The sequence below is a fragment of the Babylonia areolata genome, chromosome 25 (genome assembly GCF_041734735.1).
Source record: "Babylonia areolata isolate BAREFJ2019XMU chromosome 25, ASM4173473v1, whole genome shotgun sequence".
Taxonomy (NCBI): domain Eukaryota; kingdom Metazoa; phylum Mollusca; class Gastropoda; order Neogastropoda; family Buccinidae; genus Babylonia; species Babylonia areolata.
Window position 1 is genome coordinate 37,730,889 of NC_134900.1, and position 25,166 is coordinate 37,756,054.

General features: G+C 46.8%; 1 protein-coding gene and 1 long non-coding RNA gene across 3 annotated transcripts in view; one reads left to right on the forward strand and one right to left on the reverse strand.

The window, feature by feature from the left end:
* The window catches only part of LOC143299921 (stabilin-2-like), a 283,357-nt gene extending 275,952 nt beyond the window's left edge, over positions 1-7,405 (forward strand). Inside the window, exons 40-44 of one of the 2 annotated variants that reach the window (XM_076613459.1) lie at positions 2,689-2,778; positions 5,044-5,091; positions 6,314-6,439; positions 7,054-7,186; positions 7,333-7,405. In XM_076613459.1, the coding sequence (XP_076469574.1) occupies positions 2,689-2,778; positions 5,044-5,091; positions 6,314-6,439; positions 7,054-7,185 (396 nt within the window). In that variant the 3' untranslated portion in view covers position 7,186; positions 7,333-7,405. The other variant, XM_076613458.1, reaches the window with a different exon arrangement.
* The window catches only part of LOC143299923 (uncharacterized), a 223,571-nt gene continuing 201,217 nt past the window's right edge, over positions 2,813-25,166 (reverse strand). Inside the window, exons 2-3 of the long non-coding RNA XR_013057580.1 lie at positions 5,019-5,111; positions 2,813-2,963 (exon numbers count right to left, since the gene is read on the reverse strand). This is a non-coding gene — a long non-coding RNA (uncharacterized LOC143299923). The remainder of the gene's footprint in view (positions 2,964-5,018; positions 5,112-25,166) is intronic.

Below are 25,166 nucleotides of genomic sequence, written 5' to 3' on the forward strand. Positions count from 1 at the left end.
GGATGGTGTGTGTCTCTGTCTGTGTCAGTGTCAGGGGGGAGATGGTGTGTGTCTCTGTGACACAGACAGACACACACCATCTCCCCCCTGACACAGACACTGACACACACCACTTCCCCCTTGACACAGACAGACACTGACACACAACATCTCCCCCTGACACAGACAGACAGACACACACACCATCCCCCCCTGATACAGACAGACAGACAGAGACACACACCATCTCCCCCCTGACACAGACAGACAGACAGACACTGACACACACCATCTCCTCCCTCACAGAGACAGAGACGAATACCATCTCCCCCCTGACACAGACACACACCCCCTGTCACAGAGACACACACCATCCCCCCACTGACACAGACAGACAGGGGGAGATGGTGTGTGTCTCTGTCTGTCTGCGTCGGGGTAGATGGTGTGTAGTCTGTCAGTATCTGTCTGTGTCAGGGGGGAAGATGGTGTGTGCCGTTTGTCTGTCTGCGGCAGGGGGGAGATGGTGTGTGTCAGTGTCTGGGGGGGATAGTGTGTGTCTGTGTCTGTCAGGGGGAGAATAGTGTCTGTCTGTCTGTCTGTGTCAGGGGGGAGATGGTGTGTGTCTCTGTCTGTGTGCGGGGGAGATGGTGTGTGTCAGTGTCTGTGTCATGGGGGAGATGTTGTGTGTCCACCATCTCCCCCCTGACACAGACAGACAGACAGACAGAGACACACACCACTTCCACCTTGACACAGACAGACAGACACACACCATCCCCCCCTGACACAGACAGACAGAGACACACACCATCTCCCCCCTGACACAGACACTGACACACACCATCTCCCCCCTGACACAGACAGACAGACAGACACACACCACTTCCCCCTTGACACAGACAGACACTGACACACACCATCTCCCCCCTGACACAGACAGACAGACAGACACACACCATCTCTCCCCCCTGACACAGACAGACACACACACACACACACACCATCTCCCCCGTGACAGACAGAGACACACACCATCCCCCCTGACACACACAGACAGGGGGAGATGGTGTGTGTGTCTGTCTGTCTGTGTCAGGGGGGAGATGATGTGTGTCTGTCTGTGTGTGTCAAGGGGGGGATGTGGTGTGTGTCTCTGTCTGTCTGTCTGTGTTAGGGGGGAGATGTTGTGTCTGTCTCTGTCTGTCTGTGTCAGGGGGGAGATGGTGTGTGTCTCTGTGACACAGACAGAGACACACACCATCTCCCCCCTGACAGAGACACTGACACACACCACTTCCCCCTTGACACAGACAGACAGAGACACACACCATCCCCCCCTGATACAGACAGACAGAGACACACACCATCCCCCCCTGATACAGACAGACAGAGACACACACCATCCCCCCCTGATACAGACAGACAGAGACACACACCATCTCCCCCCTGCCACAGACAGACAGACACTGACACACAACATCTCCCCCTGACACAGACAGAGACACACACCATCCCCCCCTGATACAGACAGACAGAGACACACACCATCTCCCCCCTGACACAGACAGACAGACACCATCTCCCCCCTGCCACAGACAGACAGACGCTGACACATACCATCTCCTCCCTCACAGAGACAGAGACACACCATCCCCCCACTGACACAGACAGACAGGGGGAGATGGTGTGTGTGTGTCTCTGTCTGTCTGTGTCAGGGGGTGGTGGTGTGTGCCTCTGTCTGTGTTAGGGGGGAGATGGTGTGTGCCTCTGTTTGTCTGTGTCAGGGGGGAGATGGTGTGTCTGTCTCTCTGTGTGTGTCAGTGTCTGGGGGGGGATGGTGTGTGTCTCTGTGGCAGGGGGGAGATGGTGTGTGTCAGTGTGTCTGTCTGTGTCAGGGGGGAGGATGGTGTGTGTCAGTCTGTGGCAGGGGGGAGATGGTGTGTCTGTCTGTGTCAGGGGGGAGGATGGTGTGTGTCAGTGTGTCTGTCTGTGTCAGGGGGGAGGATGGTGTGTGTCAGTGTGTCTGTCTGTGGCAGGGGGGAGATGGTGTGTGTCAGTGTGTCTGTCTGTGTCAGGGGGGAGGATGGTGTGTGTCAGTCTGTGGCAGGGGGGAGATGGTGTGTCTGTCTGTGTCAGGGGGGAGATGGTGTGTGTCAGTGTGTGTCTGTCTGTGTCAGGGGGAGATGGTGTGTTTGTGTCAGTGTCTGGGGGAGGATAGTGTGTGTCTGTGGCTGTCAGGGGGAGGATAGTGTGTGTCAGTGTCTGTCTGTGTCAGGGGGAGATAGTGTGTGTCTGTGTCTGTCAGGGGGAGGATAGTGTGTGTCTCTGTGTCCGGGGGAGATGGTGTGTGTCAGTGTCTGTCTGTCTGTGTCGGGGTGGGGGTAGATGATGTGTGTCAGTGTCTGTGTCACGGGGGGGGAGATGGTGTGTGTGTCTGTCTGTCCATCTGTGTCAGGGGGGAGATGTGTGTCTGTCTGTCTGTGTCAGGGGAGAGATGGTGTGTGTCAGTGTCTGTCTGTCTGTTTCAGGGGGGAGATGTGTGTCTGTGTAGGGGGGAGATGGTGTGTGTCTCTGTCTTTGTTAGGGGGGGATGGTGTGTGTCAGTGTCCATGTGGAGCTTACAGGCATATAGAAATGTGTGAGGGGAAAGGGTGGGGGGTGAATGAAGTAACAAAACTCCTAAACAAACCCTTCTCTCTCTGTGTGTGACAGTACTATGTCCGAGGGTCACGGGTGCTGGACAGGAACATCCCAGCTGTCAATGGCATCATCAATCTGCTGGAGACGCCCTTCAAGTCTGAGGTCAGTGGGCACATGGTCAGTTGTCACCATCAGGTGTAGTCACATGGTCAGTGGCCATCACCAGGTGTAGACAGACCAGCATCAGATATCTGCGGTATAGACTGCCCGACTCCAACAGTCCTGTCAGCCCACGACCGATGCAGCTCTGGAAACATCACCCACAGCACAGGTCCAGTCTCTGCAGCCTGCAACCAGAATATAACTTCACTAAGAAATGAAGGCATACATTATTGGCAGACTAATCTACAATATAATGCAACCAGAATATAACTTCAATTAGAAATGCCGGCATACATTATTGGCATAACAAAATTTCACTTTTATTTGCAGACTACTCTACAACATAATACTATTTTACACAAAACTGATACAACGCGGATTGTGAATTAAAATGCTTGAAGACTTTTTTTAACAGATTAAAATGCTTGAAGACTATTTTTTTGACAGAGGTGATCTGTGAAACCAGTGTCGTGTTACCACATAGAGACCCCCTCCCAGGATAATTGTTCCCCACCCTTACCACAATGTATTTGTATATTCTCATACACAAATGTCTGTGATGTCGTGAAACAGAGGACTGGTAGAAAACGTGTGTACAGCTATAGTGAGAGACAACGTGACAGAGTCGGGTAGGCGCTAGACTCCTGCCCCAGTGACGGGTGCAGTGCCAGGTGGTCAAATGTTTACAGCTGGATTCTCACCCGAGTTTGATTCCCATCGCACCTGAGCCCCCTTATATGCAAGCAGAAGATCAAATACGCATGTTAAAGATCCTCAAATCCATGTCAGCGTTCAGTCGTTATGGAAACAAAAACATACCCAGCATGCACACTCCGAAAACAGAGTTCCTGGTCAGGTAAATTCACTAAATGGTTATACACATAAAATGTTGCACACGCGCATGTGTGAGTGAGAGAAACCTGATGGAATGACACAGGAAACGAATGACAAGCTCTCGATCAGCTAAGCCCAGGAAGGCAGCCTGTTGTGCCAGTGATTCCGTGTTTGTAAAGCGCTTTGAGCTTGGCCTCTGACCGAGGTCAGTCTAATATCATCATCTTTGATGAACAGACTGTAAATAAACGAACATCTGACCAAGGATAGCTGCTATGTAAGTAGCCATATCCCTTGTCGACAGGATATCGAGTTCCGTTGGGAAAGACTTTTTACTCCTACTTCCCTCACTCTACCAACATGTGAACGGGTACCTCCGTTGGGTAATGTTAAAACAGCGGAAAAAGTGATCATTTTCACTGCCGTGATGGTGGTAAAAGAATATGGGACTTTTAACTCTCTCCATACGAACGGCGAAAGAGACGACGTTAACAGCGTTTCTCCCCAAAAACCACCATCAAAATATTGCAAGTGGAAGGCTCTTATACTGAAGAGGTGAATGTTGACAAAGAATACCACAAATCTGACGATGGAAGCTAAAGGTTGGATCATTCAGACACCCACTGGACATCCGAGGGGTCTGTGTAGAGGAGAAGAGAGGACTGGCCATACTGAGTGAGTTAAGCTGAACCTTTTTAATTCCATTCTATAATAATAGCTGTCTGCAATGTCATACAGAAAGAAAAGGACCAACACATGTTTGTACAGTCAATAGAACATATATCACTTGAATACATTTCATTCAGTTAGAATGTTAATGCATTAACTGTACACTATTTTTGCATGGTACTGCAGTTGTTCTTACAGACCGACATTATTATTTATTGCATAACTCATAATTATCAGTACTTTGTCATTGTATAACTAACTCTTAATCATTACAGAAACAATAGTCCTTTCTTTCTACTCACCAGTTATAATGTGGAAAAATAAAAACAAAGATGTCTCTGTCCTAGCATTTTTAACACACACACACGGCTGCACTCAATATGAATAGGGATCAAAGCTATCCAGTTAAGGAGGCTGCACTAAGAGAGATTACTGGAGACACCGCCAGTCTTACACACGGCAAGATCAAAGTGCTGTTTGAAAGTGTCCTGGGGGAGAAAACTGTTAACCACTTGTCTACTGTTGACGAGTATACTCTTCAGTGAAGGCTGTCATCTCACTGTGCTAAAATTGTTCTGACAGCTCAGGTTGTCAGTGTTTATTTTGACATCTTCCTCTAAATATTGCTTTATGTTTAGTACTGAAAAATAACGACATGTACATTAAGTACACATATTATAGTCCTTGCTCTTCAGATTTGTGCACTCTGATCTTGTTAACGTGACTGAATCACTGACCGTGTTGTCGCCGCTGTTGTTTCAGGAGGGCAGCACTGGGAGCAGCAAAAGTCCTCCTTCAGGCAGTGTGGAGGTCTGTCTCTTTCCTTCACTCTGTAATTCACAAAGAGGGAATGAAAACATGACAAGTTACCAAGAAGAATATGAGGAAGGGGATGTATTGTGTATTGTGCTCGTATTGATTTATGAATATCAAGTCTTCAAACGATTTTCTCCCAGTTTTGTTGAAATGCTCGCATAAAACTAAAATCAGTTTCACCTATTTCGAGCTTCCTGTTTCACTTGTCAAATATCTCTTGTGAGGCCTTCCTGTTGCACTTTGTCACATATCTCTTGTGAGGCCTTCCTGTTGCACTTTGTCACATATCTCTTGTGAGGCCTTCCCGTTTCCCTTTCTCACATATCTCTTGTGAGGCCTTCCCGTTTCCCTTTCTCACATATCTCTTGTGAGGCCTTCCCGTTTCCCTTTGTCACATCTCTTGTGAGGCCTTCCCGTTTCCCTTTGTCAAATATCTCTTGTGAGGCCTTCCCGTTTCCCTTTGTCAAATATCTCTTGTGAGGCCTTCCTGTTGCACTTTGTCAAATATCTCTTGTGAGGCCTTCCTGTTGCACTTTGTCACATCTCTCTTGTCAGGCCTTCCTGTTTCACTTTGTCACATCTCTCTTGTCAGGCCTTCCTGTTTCACTTTGTCACATCTCTCTTGTCAGGCCTTCCTGTTTCACTTTGTCACATATCTCTTGTGAGGCCTTCCTGTTTCACTTTGTCACATATCTCTTGTGAGGCCTCAGTACCAACCTCTTTCCCTCCCCCTCCTCCTTCCTGGTCTACAGTTTCTCCAACTTTCTGTTTACATGCATGATTTAATTTTTATCCTTATTCGTCTGGAGAAGGGTTGTGCAGGTGTGTGGATGACTGGTGTGTGGATGACTGACTGGTGTGTGGATGACTGACTGGTGTGTGGATGACTGGTGTGTGTGGATGACTGGTGTGTAAGCTCTTTGATTGTCTCTGCACACAATTCAGTGCTATATGAATTATTTGGTAACATCTGTCAGTATTTATTACACCTAACAATGATATGTTTATTTATTTATTATAGCTAATTATGATATATTCTTTTTTTTCTTTTATATATATATATATATATATATATATTGCAGGTAAACGCAATTCATTTATTCCAGCTAATCATGATATAATAAATTATTTATTTTATTGTATATTGCAGCTAATCATGATATATTTCTTTATTGCAGCTAACTGCATCTAATCGTGATATATTTATTTATTCCAGCTAATCGTGATACTGGTGCCAGTGGCGGTGGTGGTGCTGATGGTGTTGGTGGTGGTGGGGGTGATCATCTGTTACCGTCGCTCCCAAGCCACTGGCTTTTTGGACTTTGTCAAGAACATTAGAAAGGTGAAGATGATCAAATGATTATGGGAAGGGGCAGGTAGGGAGGCTTTTTATACAGAATAAAACTGCTGGTTTTTTTGTTTTTTTTCCAATCAGCATACTGGTACAAAAGGTACTGAAATATGGCTACACATATTCAGATGGTATATCTATACATGTATACACACCCCATAAAAAAAGGAGAAGACATGAAAATGAACAAAAAGCATCAACAGCATTCAAAGCTACACATGTTTTAAAGTTAAATCACTTTCATGTTTATATATTGCTATAATTCAAACTATAAACGCTTTACAAATCCATATCTTAGACTGAATGAGGTAAACACTTAAGATGAATCAGAATCATATGAAAGAATCATGGAAATTCATAAAAAGTACTATCAATTATTACCATAAAAACAGCCAATGTAAAAGACTCACAAATCTTATACACAAAGTTTTACCCTGGATCAAAAATTAATCATATGTTGTCTGACGCCAGCATGTGGTCGTGAAGGCCAAACAGTCGATCAACCATTCAATCAGTTTTCTTTGTACCTGAGGTCCAGTGCCAGCATGTCATTCTGAAGGCCAAAGAATCCATCAACCAATCAATCAATTTTCTTTGTCTCCCAGGGGTCGGATGCCAGCATGTCGTTCGCCCGCCTGAAGGCCCAGGAGTCGGAGGACGATGCCCACAGTCCTTTTAGTCAGCCTGACAACGTCAACTTCGACAACCCCCTATACAACGACCCTGAACCTTTGTAACCCCAATACAATGACCCTGAACCTTTGTAACCCTGTACAACGACCTGAGCCTTGAAAACCCCCTATACAACGACCCTGAACCTTTGTAACCCTGTACAACGACCTGAGCCTTGAAAACCCCAATACAATGACCCTGAACCTTTGTAACCCTGTACAACGACCTGAGCCTTGAAATCCCCTATACAACGACCCTAGCCTTGAAAACCCCAGTACAATGACCTTAGCCTTGAAAACCCCTATACAATGACCCTGAACCTTAGTAACCCCTCATACAGTGGCGTGGGGCCTTTTACCCGAGCCTTTGTAACCCCCTAAACAATGATTCAAATTCTTTGCAATCCCTCATAAAACACTGAGCCTCTGTAGCCTCCCACACAACCACCTGAGCCTTGATCATTCCTGTACAACCACCCTCCCAGCCTGCATTCCATCGGGTTCACAAAATAATAAACAACACTTGCAGCAGTTTTCTGTCTTCTTGGGGACAGGTGAGGGATGGTGAATTGATTTTGAATTTTCAGCAGACTGCTGTAACACCCTGTACTGTTAACAACCTTGAACAACAGTTGTAATTCCCTGTACTGTTAATGACAGTGAACCTTTGTAATCCCTGTACTGTTAATGACAGTGAACCTTTGTAATCCCTGTACTGTTAATGACAGTGAACCTTTGTAATCCCTGTACTGTTGTAGGCTGTCAACATCTACTGTGCACATGTTCACAAATTGTTCTTGTGAATTTGTTGTCTTTTTGTGTTTGGGATAAAGCCAAATCACTTCTGGCATATGATGTATGTATGTTTTGTATATTGCTGATTCAATAAGGTTCTTGTGGTTTACTTCTATATATATATAAGCATTTTTTTCCCTCTTCCTCCAAATGTGTATCTTTATCAGCTGGGATGGCCATTGTATTTTAAGCACTTAAGCACCATGACAGCCCTCCCCCCTCGCTCCCTCCCCCCCAGGGTTTCCTAATAAACACATGGAGTGAAGTATGCAGTCAGTGTAACTGAGCATCGCTCATAACTAGAAAGTGTTTTCCTGCACGGGCACTTCAGTTATTAACAATGAAGAAACACAAACACACACAAAAAACCCCACCCACTACAGCTTTTGTTTATAAATCACTGAATCAGTATGGGTTTTTTTTTCTTGAAACATCAGGTTTTCAAAATCATCAATACATTCATGGTGCATGTGTGCCTGAGTTGGCCTTTTGTGTATCTAACGAGAGAGCAGTGGCAGACCAATGCAACTGATTGGTTTAAATCATCTCTCGATTTCATGAAGCAGTTCTTCATTGTTGAATGACCCAGGCTTTGTGGACTGGGTATATAAAGTCTCATTGTATATTCTCATTTATTTTATCCTTAGTTTGTTTCTTTGTCATCAGATAAATCATTTCATCGACATCCCATAGTCTTCCTAGATTGGGTATTGCATGTCTGTTATGTTTCTATGTTTTTAACTTGTAATGACTTGCTTTCATTTACTTCTTTACCCCAGTCCATACTTACACATCAACGTTGGCAGTGTGTCAGTGTTTTGAATGAGGTTATTTGGTTGTCTCCCTAACTGCCTTAGATCAATTCTTTTGTCTGTGTTTATGCATGCCTGCCTGTCTGTATTCATGTATAGTTTGCTATGTATATTGTTTGGTTGTCTCCCTAACTGCCTTTGATCAATTCCTTTGTCTGTGTGCATGTCTGCCTGTCTGTCTGTCTACATGTATAGTTTGCTATGTATACTGTACTTAGTGTACACATTTAAAGCATTGTCTTGTCCTACTTTCTAATGTTCCTCAGTTGGACTTACTTGGATGTTTTGAAGGATGTTGTAACATACTGTAATAGAATTATTGTAAAACACTTAGAGCATGTTTACTTGATAAGGTGCTATAAATATTATATTAATATGTGCAGTTATTTCTTCTTTTTGACCACTTTCCTCTTTCTGTGAACACCCCTCCCCCTCTCTCTTTTTCCTGCCCTTTCACACGCACACGTTTGTCTCCTTCCTTCTTCCCACAATGTCAGCTAACTTCAGTTTTCAAGGTGTCAAAGTTTGAAGGCTGATCCATATGCGCTGCACCATGATGCCTGACCAGCCAATAAACCTTGAGAGTCCACCATGAACATAAAGAAATGATTATGTCAGTGTGGATTCCATGCAATTCTGTTCTTTGGGAAGTACAGCACCGCTTACCTTCCTACCACCCTACCTACTCAATACTCTGGGTACTCGCAAACTACCCTGTAAACATAAATACCTAAAACATCGTCTGGAAAGGAGCTTTCAGATAAAGGGAAACAACCATGCAATAAATAAAACGGTTCGCCAAATACATAGTTGCTTCCCTTTGGCTACCAAGCTTCGTAAACCCGCCTCTTTTCCACTCGTTTTGTTGTTGTTCTTCACTGATAACTGTATCAGTCACCAGTTATTAACAAATCTTCCGTTCACTCCATGAAAAACAAACAAAAAAACAACAACCGAAGACAAAAAAACAAAACAAAACAAACAACAAAACCCCCCCCCAAAAAAAACCACCCAACAGATCTTATCAATACAGTGCTCACTGTAAACCAAGGAAAATGATGCACAGTTTTAAGCTTAGCTTGTGGTTCAGTTATCTGTTGTGTGGCTGCGTTGGTTTACTTTGAATTAATTTTAGAAAGCGGAGTATGGCTGCCTACATGGCGGGGTAAAAACGGTCATGCACGTAAAAGCCCACTCGTGTACATGTGAGTGAACATGGGAGTTGCAGCCCACGAATGCAGAAGAAGAAGAAGAATTAATTTTATTTAGAAAAAAACAACACACACACACACACACAAAACCACCACCAAAATAAGCAATGGAAAACCAAGAGGGATACAAATAACAAAGTGAACAAATAAACTAAAATTACCTGTATGAACCAAGAGCAGACAAATGATTTCAATGGAAATAAATCAGTATAAATGAATCAACACAACAGATTCAGTCGGAAACCGTGAAAAATCTGTCAGCAAGATGGTTCAAACCCTTGATCTTTCTTGTCACTGTTGCTCCTGCAAACCCGATGATAATGTGACAATATATGATAACTTGAAAACTTTTTCTTTTAGGGAATATTTTGCAAGATTTTAATGATTATGCCAAGCCAGCCCTGGCCTGCCTGTCTAGTTTGTCATGCCTCAGTGTGTGATTGATGATTACTATTTATGTTTATTTTCCCAACAAACTTTTTTTTTTTTTTTGGGGGGGGGGGGGGGGGGGGGGGGGCTAATCGAAATGTGCTGGCTTGTACTGACAGACTGTACTATTTTTCTTGATTAATGACAGTCCCATATCTGATAGATTTCCATTTTTTGCTTTTTTTTTTCTTTTTTTTTTTTCTCTTTTGACAATTGTCATCTTTTTATGGTTATTGTTATCGCTGTTCATTCAGCCTGAAAGGTTTTCACTTATACTTGATGCATATGAAGACTATATTGATGTTTGATGATGAGGCAATGTATTGTGAGACAATAGTTACACATTTTACAATCCTGTTTTTGTGTTTGTTTTCTAATTCTCTTTAAAACAAAGTGCTGATGATTAATTCTGATGTGTCTGTTGTGAATGTGCAGTGTGAGACATCTGTCTACCAACCTACCCACACATCCACCTACAGTACCTGTCTGTCTGTCTACCTACCCACTCAGCACCCTACCTACCCATCACCCTACCTCCTGAAAAACCCTACTGACCCAACACACTACTTACTGAACACTTAACACCCTACACACTGAACACCCCACCTACTGAACACCCTACCTACCCAACACCCTACCCACTGAACACCCTACCTACCCAACACCCTACCTACTGCACACCCTACCTACCCAACACCCTACCTACTGCACACCCTACCTACCCAACACCCTACCTACTGAACACCCTACCTACCCAACACCCTACACACCCTACCTACCCAACACCCTACACACCCTACCTACCCAACACCCTACCTACTGAACACCCTACCTACTGAACACCCTACCTACCCAACACCCTACCCACTGCACACCCTACCTACCCAACACCCTACCCACTGCACACCCTACCTACCCAACACCCTACCCACTGAACACCCTACCTACCCAACACCCTACCCACTGAACACCCTACCTACCCAACACCCTACCTACCCAACACCCTACACACCCTACCTACCCAACACCCTACCCACTGCACACCCTACCTACCCAACACCCTACACACTGAACACCCTACCTACCCAACACCCTACCCACTGAACACCCTACCTACCCAACACCCTACCTACTGAACACCCTACCTACCCAACACCCTACCCACTGAACACCCTACCTACCCAACACCCTACCCACTGAACACCCACTGCACACCCTAACCACTGAACACCCACTGCACACCCTACCCACTGAACACCCTACCTACCCAACACCCTACCTACCCAACACCCTACCCACTGAACACCCTACCTACCCAACACCCTACCTACCCAACACCCTACCCACTGCACACCCTACCTACCCAACACCCTAACCACTGAACACCCACTGCACACCCTAGCCACTGCACACCCTAGCTACCCAACATCCTACCTACCCAACACCCTACCTACTCAACACCCTACACACTGAACACCCTACCTACCCAACACCCTACCTACCCAACACCCTACCTACTGCACATCCTACCTACCCAACACACTGAACACCCTACCTACCCAACACCCTACCTACCCAACACCCTACCTACCCAACACACTGAACACCCTACCTACCCAACACCCTACCTACCCAACACCCTACCTACCCAACACCCTACCTACCCAACACACTGAACACCCTACCTACCCAACACCCTACCTACCCAACACCCTACCTACCCAACACACTGAACACCCTACCTACCCAACACCCTACCTACCCAACATCCTACCTACCCAACACCCTACCTACTGAACACCCTACCTACCCAACACACTGAACACCCTACCTACCCAACACCCTACCTACCCAACACACTGAACACCCTACCTACCCAACACCCTACCTACCCAACATCCTACCTACCCAACACCCTACCTACCCAACACCCTACCTACCCAACACACTGAACACCCTACCTACTGAACACCCTACCTACCCAACACCCTACCTACCCAACATCCTACCTACCCAACACACTGAACACCCTACCTACCCAACACCCTACCTACCCAACACCCTACCTACCCAACACACTGAACACCCTACCTACCCAACACCCTACCTACCCAACACCCTACCTACCCAACACCCTACCTACCCAACACACTGAACACCCTACCTACCCAACACCCTACCTACCCAACACACTGAACACCCTACCTACCCAACACCCTACCTACCCAACATCCTACCTACCCAACACCCTACCTACTGAACACCCTACCTACCCAACACACTGAACACCCTACCTACCCAACACCCTACCTACCCAACACACTGAACACCCTACCTACCCAACACCCTACCTACCCAACATCCTACCTACCCAACACCCTACCTACTGAACACCCTACCTACCCAACACACTGAACACCCTACCTACCCAACACCCTACCTACCCAACATCCTACCTACCCAACACCCTACCTACTGAACACCCTACCTACCCAACACACTGAACACCCTACCTACCCAACACCCTACCTACTGAACACCCTACCTACCCAACACACTGAACACCCTACCTACCCAACACCCTACCTACCCAACACCCTACCTACCCAACATCCTACCTACCCAACACACTGAACACCCTACCTACCCAACACCCTACCTACCCAACACACTGAACACCCTACCTACCCAACACCCTACCTACCCAACATCCTACCTACCCAACACCCTACCTACTGAACACCCTACCTACCCAACACACTGAAAACCCTACCTACCCAACATACTGAACACCCTACCTACCCAACACCCTACCTACCCAACACACTGAACACCCTACCTACCCAACACCCTACCTACCCAACACCCTACCTACCCAACACACTGAACACCCTACCTACCCAACATCCTACCTACCCAACACCCTACCTACTGAACACCCTACCTACCCAACACACTGAACACCCTACCTACCCAACACCCTACCTACCCAACACACTGAACACCCTACCTACCCAACACCCTACCTACCCAACATCCTACCTACCCAACACCCTACCTACTGAACACCCTACCTACCCAACACACTGAACACCCTACCTACCCAACACCCTACCTACCCAACACACTGAACACCCTACCTACCCAACACCCTACCTACCCAACACCCTACCTACCCAACACACTGAACACCCTACCTACCCAACACCCTACCTACCCAACACCCTACCTACCCAACACCCTACCCACTGAACACCCTACCCACCCAACACCCTACCTACCCAACACCCTACCTACCCAACACCCTACCTACTGCACACCCTACCTACCCAACACCCTACCTACTGAACACCCTACCTACCCAACACCCTACCTACTGAACACCCTACCTACCCAACACCCTACCTACTGAACACCCTACCTACCCAACACCCTACCTACTGATCACCCTACCCACTGAACACCCTACCTACCCAACACCCTACCCACTGAACACCCTACCTACCCAACACTCTACACACTGCACACCCTACCTACCCAACACTCTACCCACTGAACACCCTACCTACCCAACACCCTACACACTGAACACCCTACCTACCCAACACCCTACCTACTGAACACCCACTGCACACCCTACCTACTGAACACCCTACCAACTCAACACCCTACCTACCCAACACCCTACCCACTGAACACCCTACCCACTGCATACCTTACCTACCCAACACCCTACCTACCCAACACCCAGCGTATCTCCCTGTCTCCCAATCTACTTACCCACCACGCTGCAAATATGAATTCGTAAAACCGATTTTGTGGAAAGGAGCTTTCAGGTGAGGGGAAACAACCGCGCTATTTGTGAAGCTTTTTACTCATTACTTGTTTCCCTTAGACTGAAAGCGCTTCACACAATAATCCGCATTTTTTTCTTCTTTTGTTGTTGTTCTTCACAAACTTAGTCACTAATTATAAACATACCCTATTTATTTACTCCGTGAACATGCAGTGTGTGATGGATTTATCTAGGTTTCTTTTCCCAACAATCCTTTTTTCATCGGTGGTGACATTCCACTGGGCTGGCTTAACATTAATAATAATAATAATGGTATTTATATAGCGCTGAATCTTGAGCAGAGACAAATCAAAGCTTGTACTGATAGTACTTTCCCGTTTCTTGCTTCAAGGTAGTCCTGTATGTGCTTTGTTCTCATCGACTATCCGACAGACTTACTTTCTATTAATTTTTTCATTCGTTTCATCTCTTTTGAAATTTGTTATTGTTTTACGGTGTTTTTTTCCTTTTATAATGATTGAAAATGTACACATACCCGCGCGCACATGCGCGTGCACACGCTCACCGCTCTCTCTCTCTCTCTCTCTCACACACACACACACACACACACACACACACATACCTATGCATGCACACATGCTCTCTCTCACACACACACGGCACGAGAAGGTTTCTTGCACATAGTTCCCGGAAGGTGGGAATATCATTTATACATGAAATAGCCCCAGTATCGCAATGGTCATTAGTCATTCACAATGAATGAATAACGTGTATGCTAATCGGACAGTGTGACACAATATCATCACGTCATCTTTGCGATCACTGAAGGCTGATGAGTTCAGGTTGTGCTGATAATCACAAAGATATTGTACACTGCTATTTTTTTTTGCAAAAACTGTTGCTTTGGAAAATGAGAAAGTGCTATCTCAGGTAGGTTCAGCACTTACCCATCTATCTACCTACATACCTACCTACCTATCCACGCACCCGCCTACAGTGGCCACCTATCTGTCTACCTATCTACCTACCTGCCTACTTAAGTACTTGTCTTCCCGCCAACCAACCTACCTGCATATTTACATGGCATGTCTACCCGTCTATCCACCTACCTTAGATACGTATCTACCTGTCTACCCACCTGCCTACCTATATATGTACCCATCTATCTACGTATCTACCTGTCTACCCATCTTACTACCTATGTACCCGTTTGTCCACCTATCTACCCACCAACCTATCTATTTACCCACCCACCTACTCACTCACAATATAACGATGGACATGGAAAAGTCGACTGCAAGAAGCTTCATTTCTCGCAAAACATGTAAAGGGGGACAATCACTCCATATAGCTTTGCTTATGATGCAGTTGCTTCCCCTGGACTGAAAATCGACACTGTATACTGCCCTGGAACTTTCTTTCCTTTATAAAAAATATTTATTTAATAAACGTAGACTATCGGTCACAAATCATAGACAAAATCTTCCTTTCATTCAACGAAAATTTCCATTCATTCCATGAAAGCCGCTAAACAACAACAACAAGCAAAACAACAACCAACAACAGCAACAAATTTCCACAAGTGTTCCAACAGACAGAAAAAACAAAATGTAAAGAACTCTGTGTTCACAGTTCAAATGTTAATATACATACATACATCCATACATACATACATCCATACATACATGCTACAAAATGCAGTGCAGGGAGTGGGGATACCGTGCGCGCGCGCGCACGCGCACACACACACACAGCAATGAATGAGTGTGATATAAGAAAAAGTGTCTTGCATGTGTCATCAATTTGTTTGTTCAGCGATCTATGTTTGTAGGTCTGCCTCTCTGTCTATTCGTATATGTATGTAGCCAGCTAGCTACCTACTCACCCACTTACCTACCTGCCTACCTGTCAGTCAACTGGTTAATCTACCCGTTTGTTTATCCATGTATCTATCCACCCATATATACTCTACACTTATTAGTCTTATCTATGTATCTACCTAACTGCTTTATTACCCTGTCCACCCATCTACCTATATATCTACTTACCTCGCTACCTTCCTGTTCACCCAAGTGTGCGGGCGTGTGTGTGTCTCTCTGCCTGCATTCTTCTATCTATATCTCCATCCATCCATCAATCCATCCACTTTCATAACCAAGTACCTACCTGTCAATTTATCGGACCCTATACTATTCATTCAGTGAATAATTTACTTCCACATCATCTAGTTCGTGGGCGTAATCAACAACCAATTCCATCTTCTCCTTTTAGTTACCACCGAAAACAGGAGTGTATACCAAAGGTCCTCCAAAGAATAACAACTGCCAGCAGCCCACTAGGTTTTCCCAGTCAGAGTGTGTGTGTGTGTGTGTGTGTGTGTGTGTGTGTGTGTGTGTGTGAATGAAAGGTGTATATCGACCTGTGTATCGATCCCACCTGAAGGGAAGCAAGGGAGACAGATGGAGAGATGAAGGGAGGGAGGGAGGGAGGGGGGGCAGGGGAGGGAGGGGTGGTGGGGGACCCTACCTGTGAATGGACCCTGTCTTGATCATCGACCCGTGAGTACAGCCATTCATCTTTCATGGGATGGGATGGGGGAAGGGCGAGAGGGTTTGTGAGAATGAAGGAGTAGGAAGAGGAGGAGGATAATGAATGCTGTAGCCTGGCCATCATCATCATCATCATCATCATCTACAGCAGCAGCAGCAGTCAGTTAATCGGGCTTCCGTTGGTAAGGCCACTTACACCTTCCCCATCGTGAGCAAGGTTCTGTTCTGGACCGTGGTGGATCGACTGGCTGCTGGATGTTCCTTCGTCAATGAAGGAATGGACACCCCCACCCACGCACTGGAAAGGGGAGTGGGGAAGGGGGCTAAACTGGTGGCTGGGGGGCGGGGGAGAGGGGGTCTGTGGGGGGCGGGGGGAGGGGGTATGTGGGGGGCGGGGGGAGGAGCAGAGATGGTATGTGGGGGAAGTGACGAGGATGTAGAGTGTGTGGCAGGATGGTATGGCCTACTTTAACCCTTTGATTGCTGCTGGCGTGTATGCTGGTCAGTGAAGGGCTGTCACCTCACTGAGATCAGACGCAGCTTTCAGGTCAGGACGTCAGTGAAGGGCTGTCACCTCACTGAGATCAGACACAGCTTACAGGTCAGGATGTCAGTGAAGGGCTGTCACCTCACTGAGATCAGACACAGCTTACAGGTCAGGACGTCAGTGAAGGGCTGTCACCTCACTGAGATCAGACAAATCTTTCAGGTCAGGACGTCAGTGAAGGGCTGTCACCTCACTGAGATCAGACACAGCTTACAGGTCAGGACGTCAGTGAAGGGCTGTCACCTCACGGAGATCAGACACAGCTTACAGGTCAGGACGTCAGTGAAGGGGTGTCACCTCACTGAGATCAGACACAGCTTACAGGTCAGGACGTCAGTGAAGGGCTGTCACCTCACGGAGATCAGACACAGCTTACAGGTCAGGACGTCAGTGAAGGGCTGTCACCTCATTGAGATCAGACAAATCTTTCAGGTCAGGACGTCAGTGAAGGGCTGTCACATCACTGAGATCAGACACAGCTTACAGGTCAGGACGTCAGTGAAGGGCTGTCACCTCACGGAGATCAGACACAGCTTACAGGTCAGGACGTCAGTGAAGGGCTGTCACCTCACTGAGATCAGACACAGCTTACAGGTCAGGACGTCAGTGAAGGGCTGTCACCTCACGGAGATCAGACACAGCTTACAGGTCAGGACGTCAGTGAAGGGCTGTCACCTCATTGAGATCAGACAAATCTTTCAGGTCAGGACGTCAGTGAAGGGCTGTCACATCACTGAGATCAGACACAGCTTACAGGTCAGGACGTCAGTGAAGGGCTGTCACCTCACGGAGATCAGACACAGCTTACAGGTCAGGACGTCAGTGAAGGGCTGTCACCTCACTGAGATCGGACAGAGCTTACAGGTCAGGACGTCAGTGAAGGGCTGTCACCTCACTGAGATCAGACACATCTTACAGGTCAGGACGTCAGTGAAGGGCTGTCACCTCACGGAGATCAGACATAGCTTACAGATCAGGACGTCAGTGAAGGGCTGTCACCTCACGGAGATCAGACACAGCTTACAGGTCAGGACGTCAGTGAAGGGCTGTCACCTCACTGAGATAAGACAGAGCTTACAGGTCAGGATGTCAGTGAAGGGTTGTCACCTCACGGAGATCAGACACAGCTTACAGGTCAGGATGTCAGTGAAGGGCTGTCACCTCACTGAGATCAGACAGAGCTTACAGGTCAGGATGTCAGTGAAGGGTTGTCACCTCACGGAGATCAGACACAGCTTACAGGTCAGGACGTCAGTGAAGGGCTGTCACCTCACTGAGATCAGACACAGCTTACAGGTGAGGATGTCAGTGAAGGGCTGTCACATCACTGAGTTAGGACAGGTCAGGACGTCAGTGAAGGGCTGTCACATCACTGAGTTAGGACAGGTCAGGACGTCAGTGAAGGGCTGTCACATCACTGAGTTAGGACAGGTCAGGACGTCAGTGAAGGGCTGTCACATCACTGAGTTAGGACAGGTCAGGACGTCAGTGAAGGGCTGTCACATCACTGAGTTAGGACAGGTCAGGACGTCAGTGAAGGGCTGTCACATCACTGAGTTAGGACAGGTCAGGACGTCAGTGAAGGGCTGTCACATCACTGAGTTAGGACAGGTCAGGACGTCAGTGAAGGGCTGTCACATCACTGAGTTAGGACAGGTGAGGATGTCTGTCAGCTTTCTTTCACCGGGCTGTTTCCTCTTGGTGATGCACTGCTCGGGTCAACAGAACCGTGACACCACTTGGCTGTAGATACCAATCAGTCGACACACTTCAGGATCACGTCACACTGACTCCACCAAGGGTCAGCAGTCAGAGGGTTAACCCACACTCTGGAAGCCTGGTGTGGTGGGGTGGGAGGAGGGGGTGAGGGGGGGGGGGAGATAATTTGGACATCTGCATTTTCTTTGAACTCTACAACGCATAGGTCAGGCCTAAAGTCTGCTGTCTAAGTCATGTTGAAGTCCGAGAAAAATATTAATGATAATAATAATAATGAACACTTGTTGCGCGCTTTTCTCCCTTAAAGGGCAGCTCAAAGCGCTTTACAAGAAACGTTAAACACACATACACACGCAACAACTTACACACACACAAAAAAAGAAAAAAAGTAAAGCACAAAAGCATAAAACAAATTCAAAGACTACGCGAATTACATTACTTAATTTCACACACGCACACACATGCCTGTCCCTTGAAATCGCTCGGACAGACGACAGGACGACTGTTACTTGAAACAGGACCGGGAAGGAAGGCTGGAACATAGTGATCACTTCAAACAATGCTTTCCTCCTGCTTCTTCGTTCCTAGGCTGCAACTCCCACGTTCACTCGTATGCACAAGAGTGGGCTTTTACGTGTATGACCGTTTTTACCCCGCCATGTAGGCAGCCATACTCCGTTTTCGGGGGTGTGCATGCTGGGTATGTTCTTGTTTCCATAACCCACCGAACGCTGACATGGATTACGGGATCTTTAACGCGCGTATTTGATCTTCTGCTTGCATATACACACGAAGGGGGTTCAGGCACTAGCAGGTCTGCACATGTGTTGACCTGGGAGATCGTAAAAATCTCCACCCTTCACCCACCAGGCGCCGTCACCGTGATTCGAACCCGGGACCCTCAGATTGACAGTCCAACGCTTTAACCACTTGGCTATTGCGCCCGTCAAACAATGCTTTCAATTCTCGTTACATCCACACACAAAAACACACTTTTGTGATAACACAACAGCTAACACAATAGCTGAATTCGCGGTATTTTTTGTTCAGTTTTCACCTGGGTGTAAACAAGTGTTCCCAAAGTCAGCAAAAGCTAAATCGATCTCCACACACATCGGCAACAACAACAACAACAACAAAACCACCAAGGATCCAATCAAAACAAAACACAACCACCTCAGAGAAACACAACTCCGTTCTGTGCTGACTTGAAAAACATCATCATTTAGCTGCAGTGGAAAAAAGAGAGATGATTCAGCTAATTTAAAAGTAAGATAACAACAACAAAACCAACAAATTGCTGAAACACAGAAAAAAAACCTACAACAAATAGTAAACGCATTGCTTTCAGTAAAAACAGAGCTCAAAGTGTTGATTACAGGCCTTTCCAAAACGATCAGTTCTCAAATAACCTGTAGGGCGAAAACCGGGCGGAACTGGACACAATTGATATGGAGTTACTGTCTCATGCATTCTAATCCCCAGTACATACAAAGCGGCTCCTGTTGCCTCATGACGGCTTAAACAGTTAACGTGTTGACAGAATCCACACACGCACACACACATGCTTAAACAGTTAACGTGTTGACAGAATCCACACACGCACACACACATAGACACACGCGTTTGATTTTATTTCAGTTTCTTTTTACTCTTTTTGTTCCAAAAATAAAATGACTCTCTCTCTCTCTCTCTCTCTCTCCATCTCGATCTTTCTGTGTGTGTGTGTGTGTGTGTGTGTGTGTGTGTGTGTGTACGTGTGCGTGTGTGTGGCGTGTGGTATATGTGGGGTGTGTGTGTGTGTGTGTGTGTGTGTGTGTGTGTGGCGTGTGGTATATGTGGTGTGAGTGTGTGTGCGTGTGTGTGTGCGTGTTCAACCTCTGGTTGGTGCTGGAAACTCTTTAAAAAAAAAAAAAAAAAAAAAGTCTACCAGTCGAGTTGTCTTCCTTTGAATCTGTCGTCCCAAATACTCCCTTCTCTCTTTTTCCCCCTTTAGTTTGACCCACTGCAATCCATAACTTCATCATCCCCACATTACAAAAAATCGTTAAAAAGGAGAAAAACAACAACAATACTTCAAAGCCAAACAAAAAAACAACAACATAAAAATGCCATGTAGGCAAATAACACTGCAGAACGGGCGACCATCCCAGTGTTTACATCTCACTACCAAATCGCCAGTGCAAAACAGCATAGACAGTACATCATAAACTGCGGAAAAGAGAAAAAAAAATGTCAAAGCATGCTTGAAAAAAGAAAGGGGAATGGACTGGGAAGGTAGAAAAAGGAGACAACAGTGAAGAAAGAAAAAGGCAGAAACGCAGACAGCTATAGAAAGATGAAATTTCTTGCAGAGAATTTCCAGAAGGCGGGGATGCTATTTTCACTGAAAGACCCCCGGCATCCCCACGGGGGGAATCACAAACTAGACAAGGGAATGGGATCATAATCATCATCATCATCATCATCATCTTTTTCATCTTCTTATGTGTTCGTGGGTTGCAGCCTAAATTGGTGTCTTTTCTACGGGTGGGATTTCATCTGTTCGATAGTCGTCATCCCGCCCTGCAGGCACCCATGCTCCGTTTTCAGGGGCGTGCATGCTGAGTATGTTCTCGTTTTCTTTACCCACCGGAATGCTGACACGGATTACAGCATCTTTGACAAGCGTCTTGGATTCTTTGATCTTATGCATGCACATAGTTACACACTGCAAGGGAGTTCAGGCACTTGCAAGACTAGCGCGCGCGCACACACACATACACACACGCGCGCGCGCGCGTGCGAGACAGAGACAGAGACAGCTAAAGCAATACACATGCAGGGTTGGAGCAGGGACGTTTTGAGACAGCTTTGGTTGTCAGGTGGGGGGAGGGGGGAGGTCAGCATGGGGTGAGGGGGGTGGGGGGGGGTAGAGGACGTCCCACAACTTTCCTCCCACGGAGTGGGGGTGGGGGGCGGAGAGGGGGAGGCGTTTCAAGATCCCCAACGGTTCTTCTGGGGATGTACGGGTGGGGGAGGGGATTTGGGTCGTCACGTCGGGAAACAAATCAACACACATGAGATAAAACTATGGGCACTGTTTTTATCGCACTGATCTCCAGAGCTGAACGAGATACTTGCCACGCTTGGAGTCAACGCCCAGCCAGCACTGTGTCATCAAACAAAGTAAGAAGTTGGGTTCCTGTGTTGGGTACAGTACTCAGTAAACGCCCGCCCGACTTTACAGTGACATTTGTGTAAAGAGGGCGTGGGTGGTTTACATTAAAGTTGACTGTATTGATTGGTATCATCTTGGTTTACAGTATCTCTATTACCCTAACCTTCATCATCACACAACCGCAGAAGCAACAGTTCGCTCTTTGGCCGGATGACATGAGGTCATAACAGGTCCAAGGTCTCTGGGCAACACAACTCCACTTTTACTGCTGTTTGGGGAACGTGCGGTACACAGATGCTGCTGACAGGTGACTGGCAGTTATGGTTCCTTGTGGTTTACCCCCCTCGATCGGATTTTGGATATTAACGGGCAGGTCAATTCATCATTTGTACCACGTGGAGCACGTGATTGGGGGAGCAGGAAAGCTTGGGTTCTCGGTACGACCTACCTACCTACCTGCCTACCTACCTGCCTACCTGCCTGCCTACCTACCTACCTACCTACCTACCTGTCTACCTACCTACCTACCTGACTGCATCTGCATGGTTGTGGTTACTGTGCGTGTCGTTTATTGTAAGGTTAAGTGTTTTGTGTCTGTGTGTTTGGTTTCTGTGGTATTGTATGTATAGTTTACTCTCACATTTAAGGATGTTCTTATGCTTGCTGTGATTATCGCATGCGTATAACTGCTTATTGTACATGTGGTTTGCTTTAAAATGACATTCTTTTTCTTTTTTTCAATTTCTACTCTTATAATTGCATGTGTATGACCGTGGCCATTGTGTGTGTGGTTTACCTCAAAGCAAACATTTAAACAATTTATGGCTTTTACGTATACATTCTGAATGACCGTGATTCTCGTGTGTTGCTATGTTTTACAAAATGATTTCAGTTACTGGAAATAATAAAGTAATTGTATTATGTATGAAATCGGATAGCCACTGGTTATGATTATCCTAATTCAAACAGCTTCGTTTCGGTGCCTTTGTTGTTGTTGGTGGTGGTGGTGGTGATGGTGGTGGTAATGGTGGTGGTGGTGATGGTGATGGTGGTGGTAATGGTGGTTGTGGTGATGGTGATGGTGGTGGTAATGGTGGTTGTGGTGATGGTGATGGTGGTGGTAATGGTGATGGTGGTGGTGATGGTGGAGGTGGTGGTGATGGTGATGGTGGTGATGGTGATGGTGGTGATGGTAGTGTTAGTGGTGGTGGTGGTGATGGTGGTGATGGTGGTGGTGATGGTAGTCGTGGTGATGGTGATGGTGGTGATGGTAGTGTTAGTGGTGGTAGCGGTGGTGGTGGTGGTGGTGATGGTGGTGGTGGTGGTGGAGTCGTTTTGTTTCATAACTCTTCATGGAACAAACTGCGTGCGGTCTCCGTGCTTCTGGATCACGTATGTGAGAGAGAGGGACACAGAGAAAGAGAGGGACAGAGAGAGAAAGAGAGGGACAGAGAGAGAGGGACAGAGAAAGAGAGAGGGGGGGCAGAGAGAGGGGGGGACAGAGAGAGGGCGCAGAGAGATAAAGACAGAGAGAGAGAGTGACAGCGAGAGAGAGAGAGAGAGATGCAACGATGGTTCACAAGCATATAGACAGAGAGAAAGAGGGAGGGAGGGCCCACAATCATATGCTAAGTGAGACTGAGAGAGGCAGAGAGAAAGAAAGAGAGAGAGGAGGAGGACAATAATATGTAAAGACAGAGACAGACAGACAGACAGATGAGACAGCGGGAGAGGGCTGACAATCATATGTATAGAGAGACAGGCAGGCAGACAGACAGACAGACAGACACAGACATTCATTGATTCATCCATCCATTTCTTCATTTTGTCCATCTTCCAATGCTTCTCACGGAGCATCTCTCACAGACACGCACAGAAAAAGAAAAGAGACAGAGACAAAGTAGACAAAGCCTGAAACCGACAGATAGATGCAAACACCAAGAACTGCTGAGCTGGATATTCAACAAGTGGGATGTCGATGAGGCGACAACCGAGAGGAGGGGGGGGGGGGGGGGAGAGGAGAGAGAGAGAGAGAGAGAGAGAGAGAGAGAGAGAGAGAGAGAGAGAGACAGCGGAAAGCAGGAAAAAAAAAACCGTCTGAGAAGCGAAAATTCCAGGTGACCCACTTTCTGAATGTTAACCAGGTCTCTTTGTATGCACTGACAACTTAGGGGAGGACCGAAATAACTCTCAACGACACCCCCCAGCACACACACACACACACACACACACACACACACACACACACACACACACACACACACACACAGTCCCCACCCCCTCCCCCCACCAGTGGTCTGTCCAGGTAACATGAAATCCTGTGGGATATCGCGCGCACAGAAGTTTGACCCATGACAGATTGTCCACAAGCCGAGTCCAGTCAAGGCTGATTCCAAAACAACCATGTGGCGGTACAGGGAACACAGGGCCAAAGGGTAAGCAAATCATGACCAGGTATGTGGCAAGGTTCACAGCAAATCATGGCAAGGTATGTGGCAAGGTTCACAGCAAATCATGGCAAGGTATGTGGCAAGGTTCACAGCAAATCATGGCAAGGTATGTGGCAAGGTTCACAGCAAATCATGGCAAGGTATGTGGCAAGGTTCACAGCAAATCATGGCAAGGTATGTGGCAAAGTTCACAGCAAATCATGACCAGGTATGTGGCAAGGTTCACAGCAAATCATGGCAAGGTATGTGGCAAGGTTCACAGCAAATCATGACCAGGTATGTGGCAAGGTTTCACAGCAAATCATGACAAGGTATGTGGCAGGGTTTCACAGCAAATCATGACCAGGTATGTGGCAGGGTTTCACAGCAAACCATGACAAGGTATGTGGCAGGGTTTCACAGCAAATCATGACCAGGTAGTGGCAGGGTTTCACAGCAAACCATGACAAGGTATGTGGCAGGGTTTCACAGCAAATCATGACAAGGTATGTGGCAGGGTTTCACAGCAAATCATGACGAGGTATGTGGCAGGGTTTCACAGCAAATCATGACGAGGTATGTGGCAGGGTTTCACAGCAA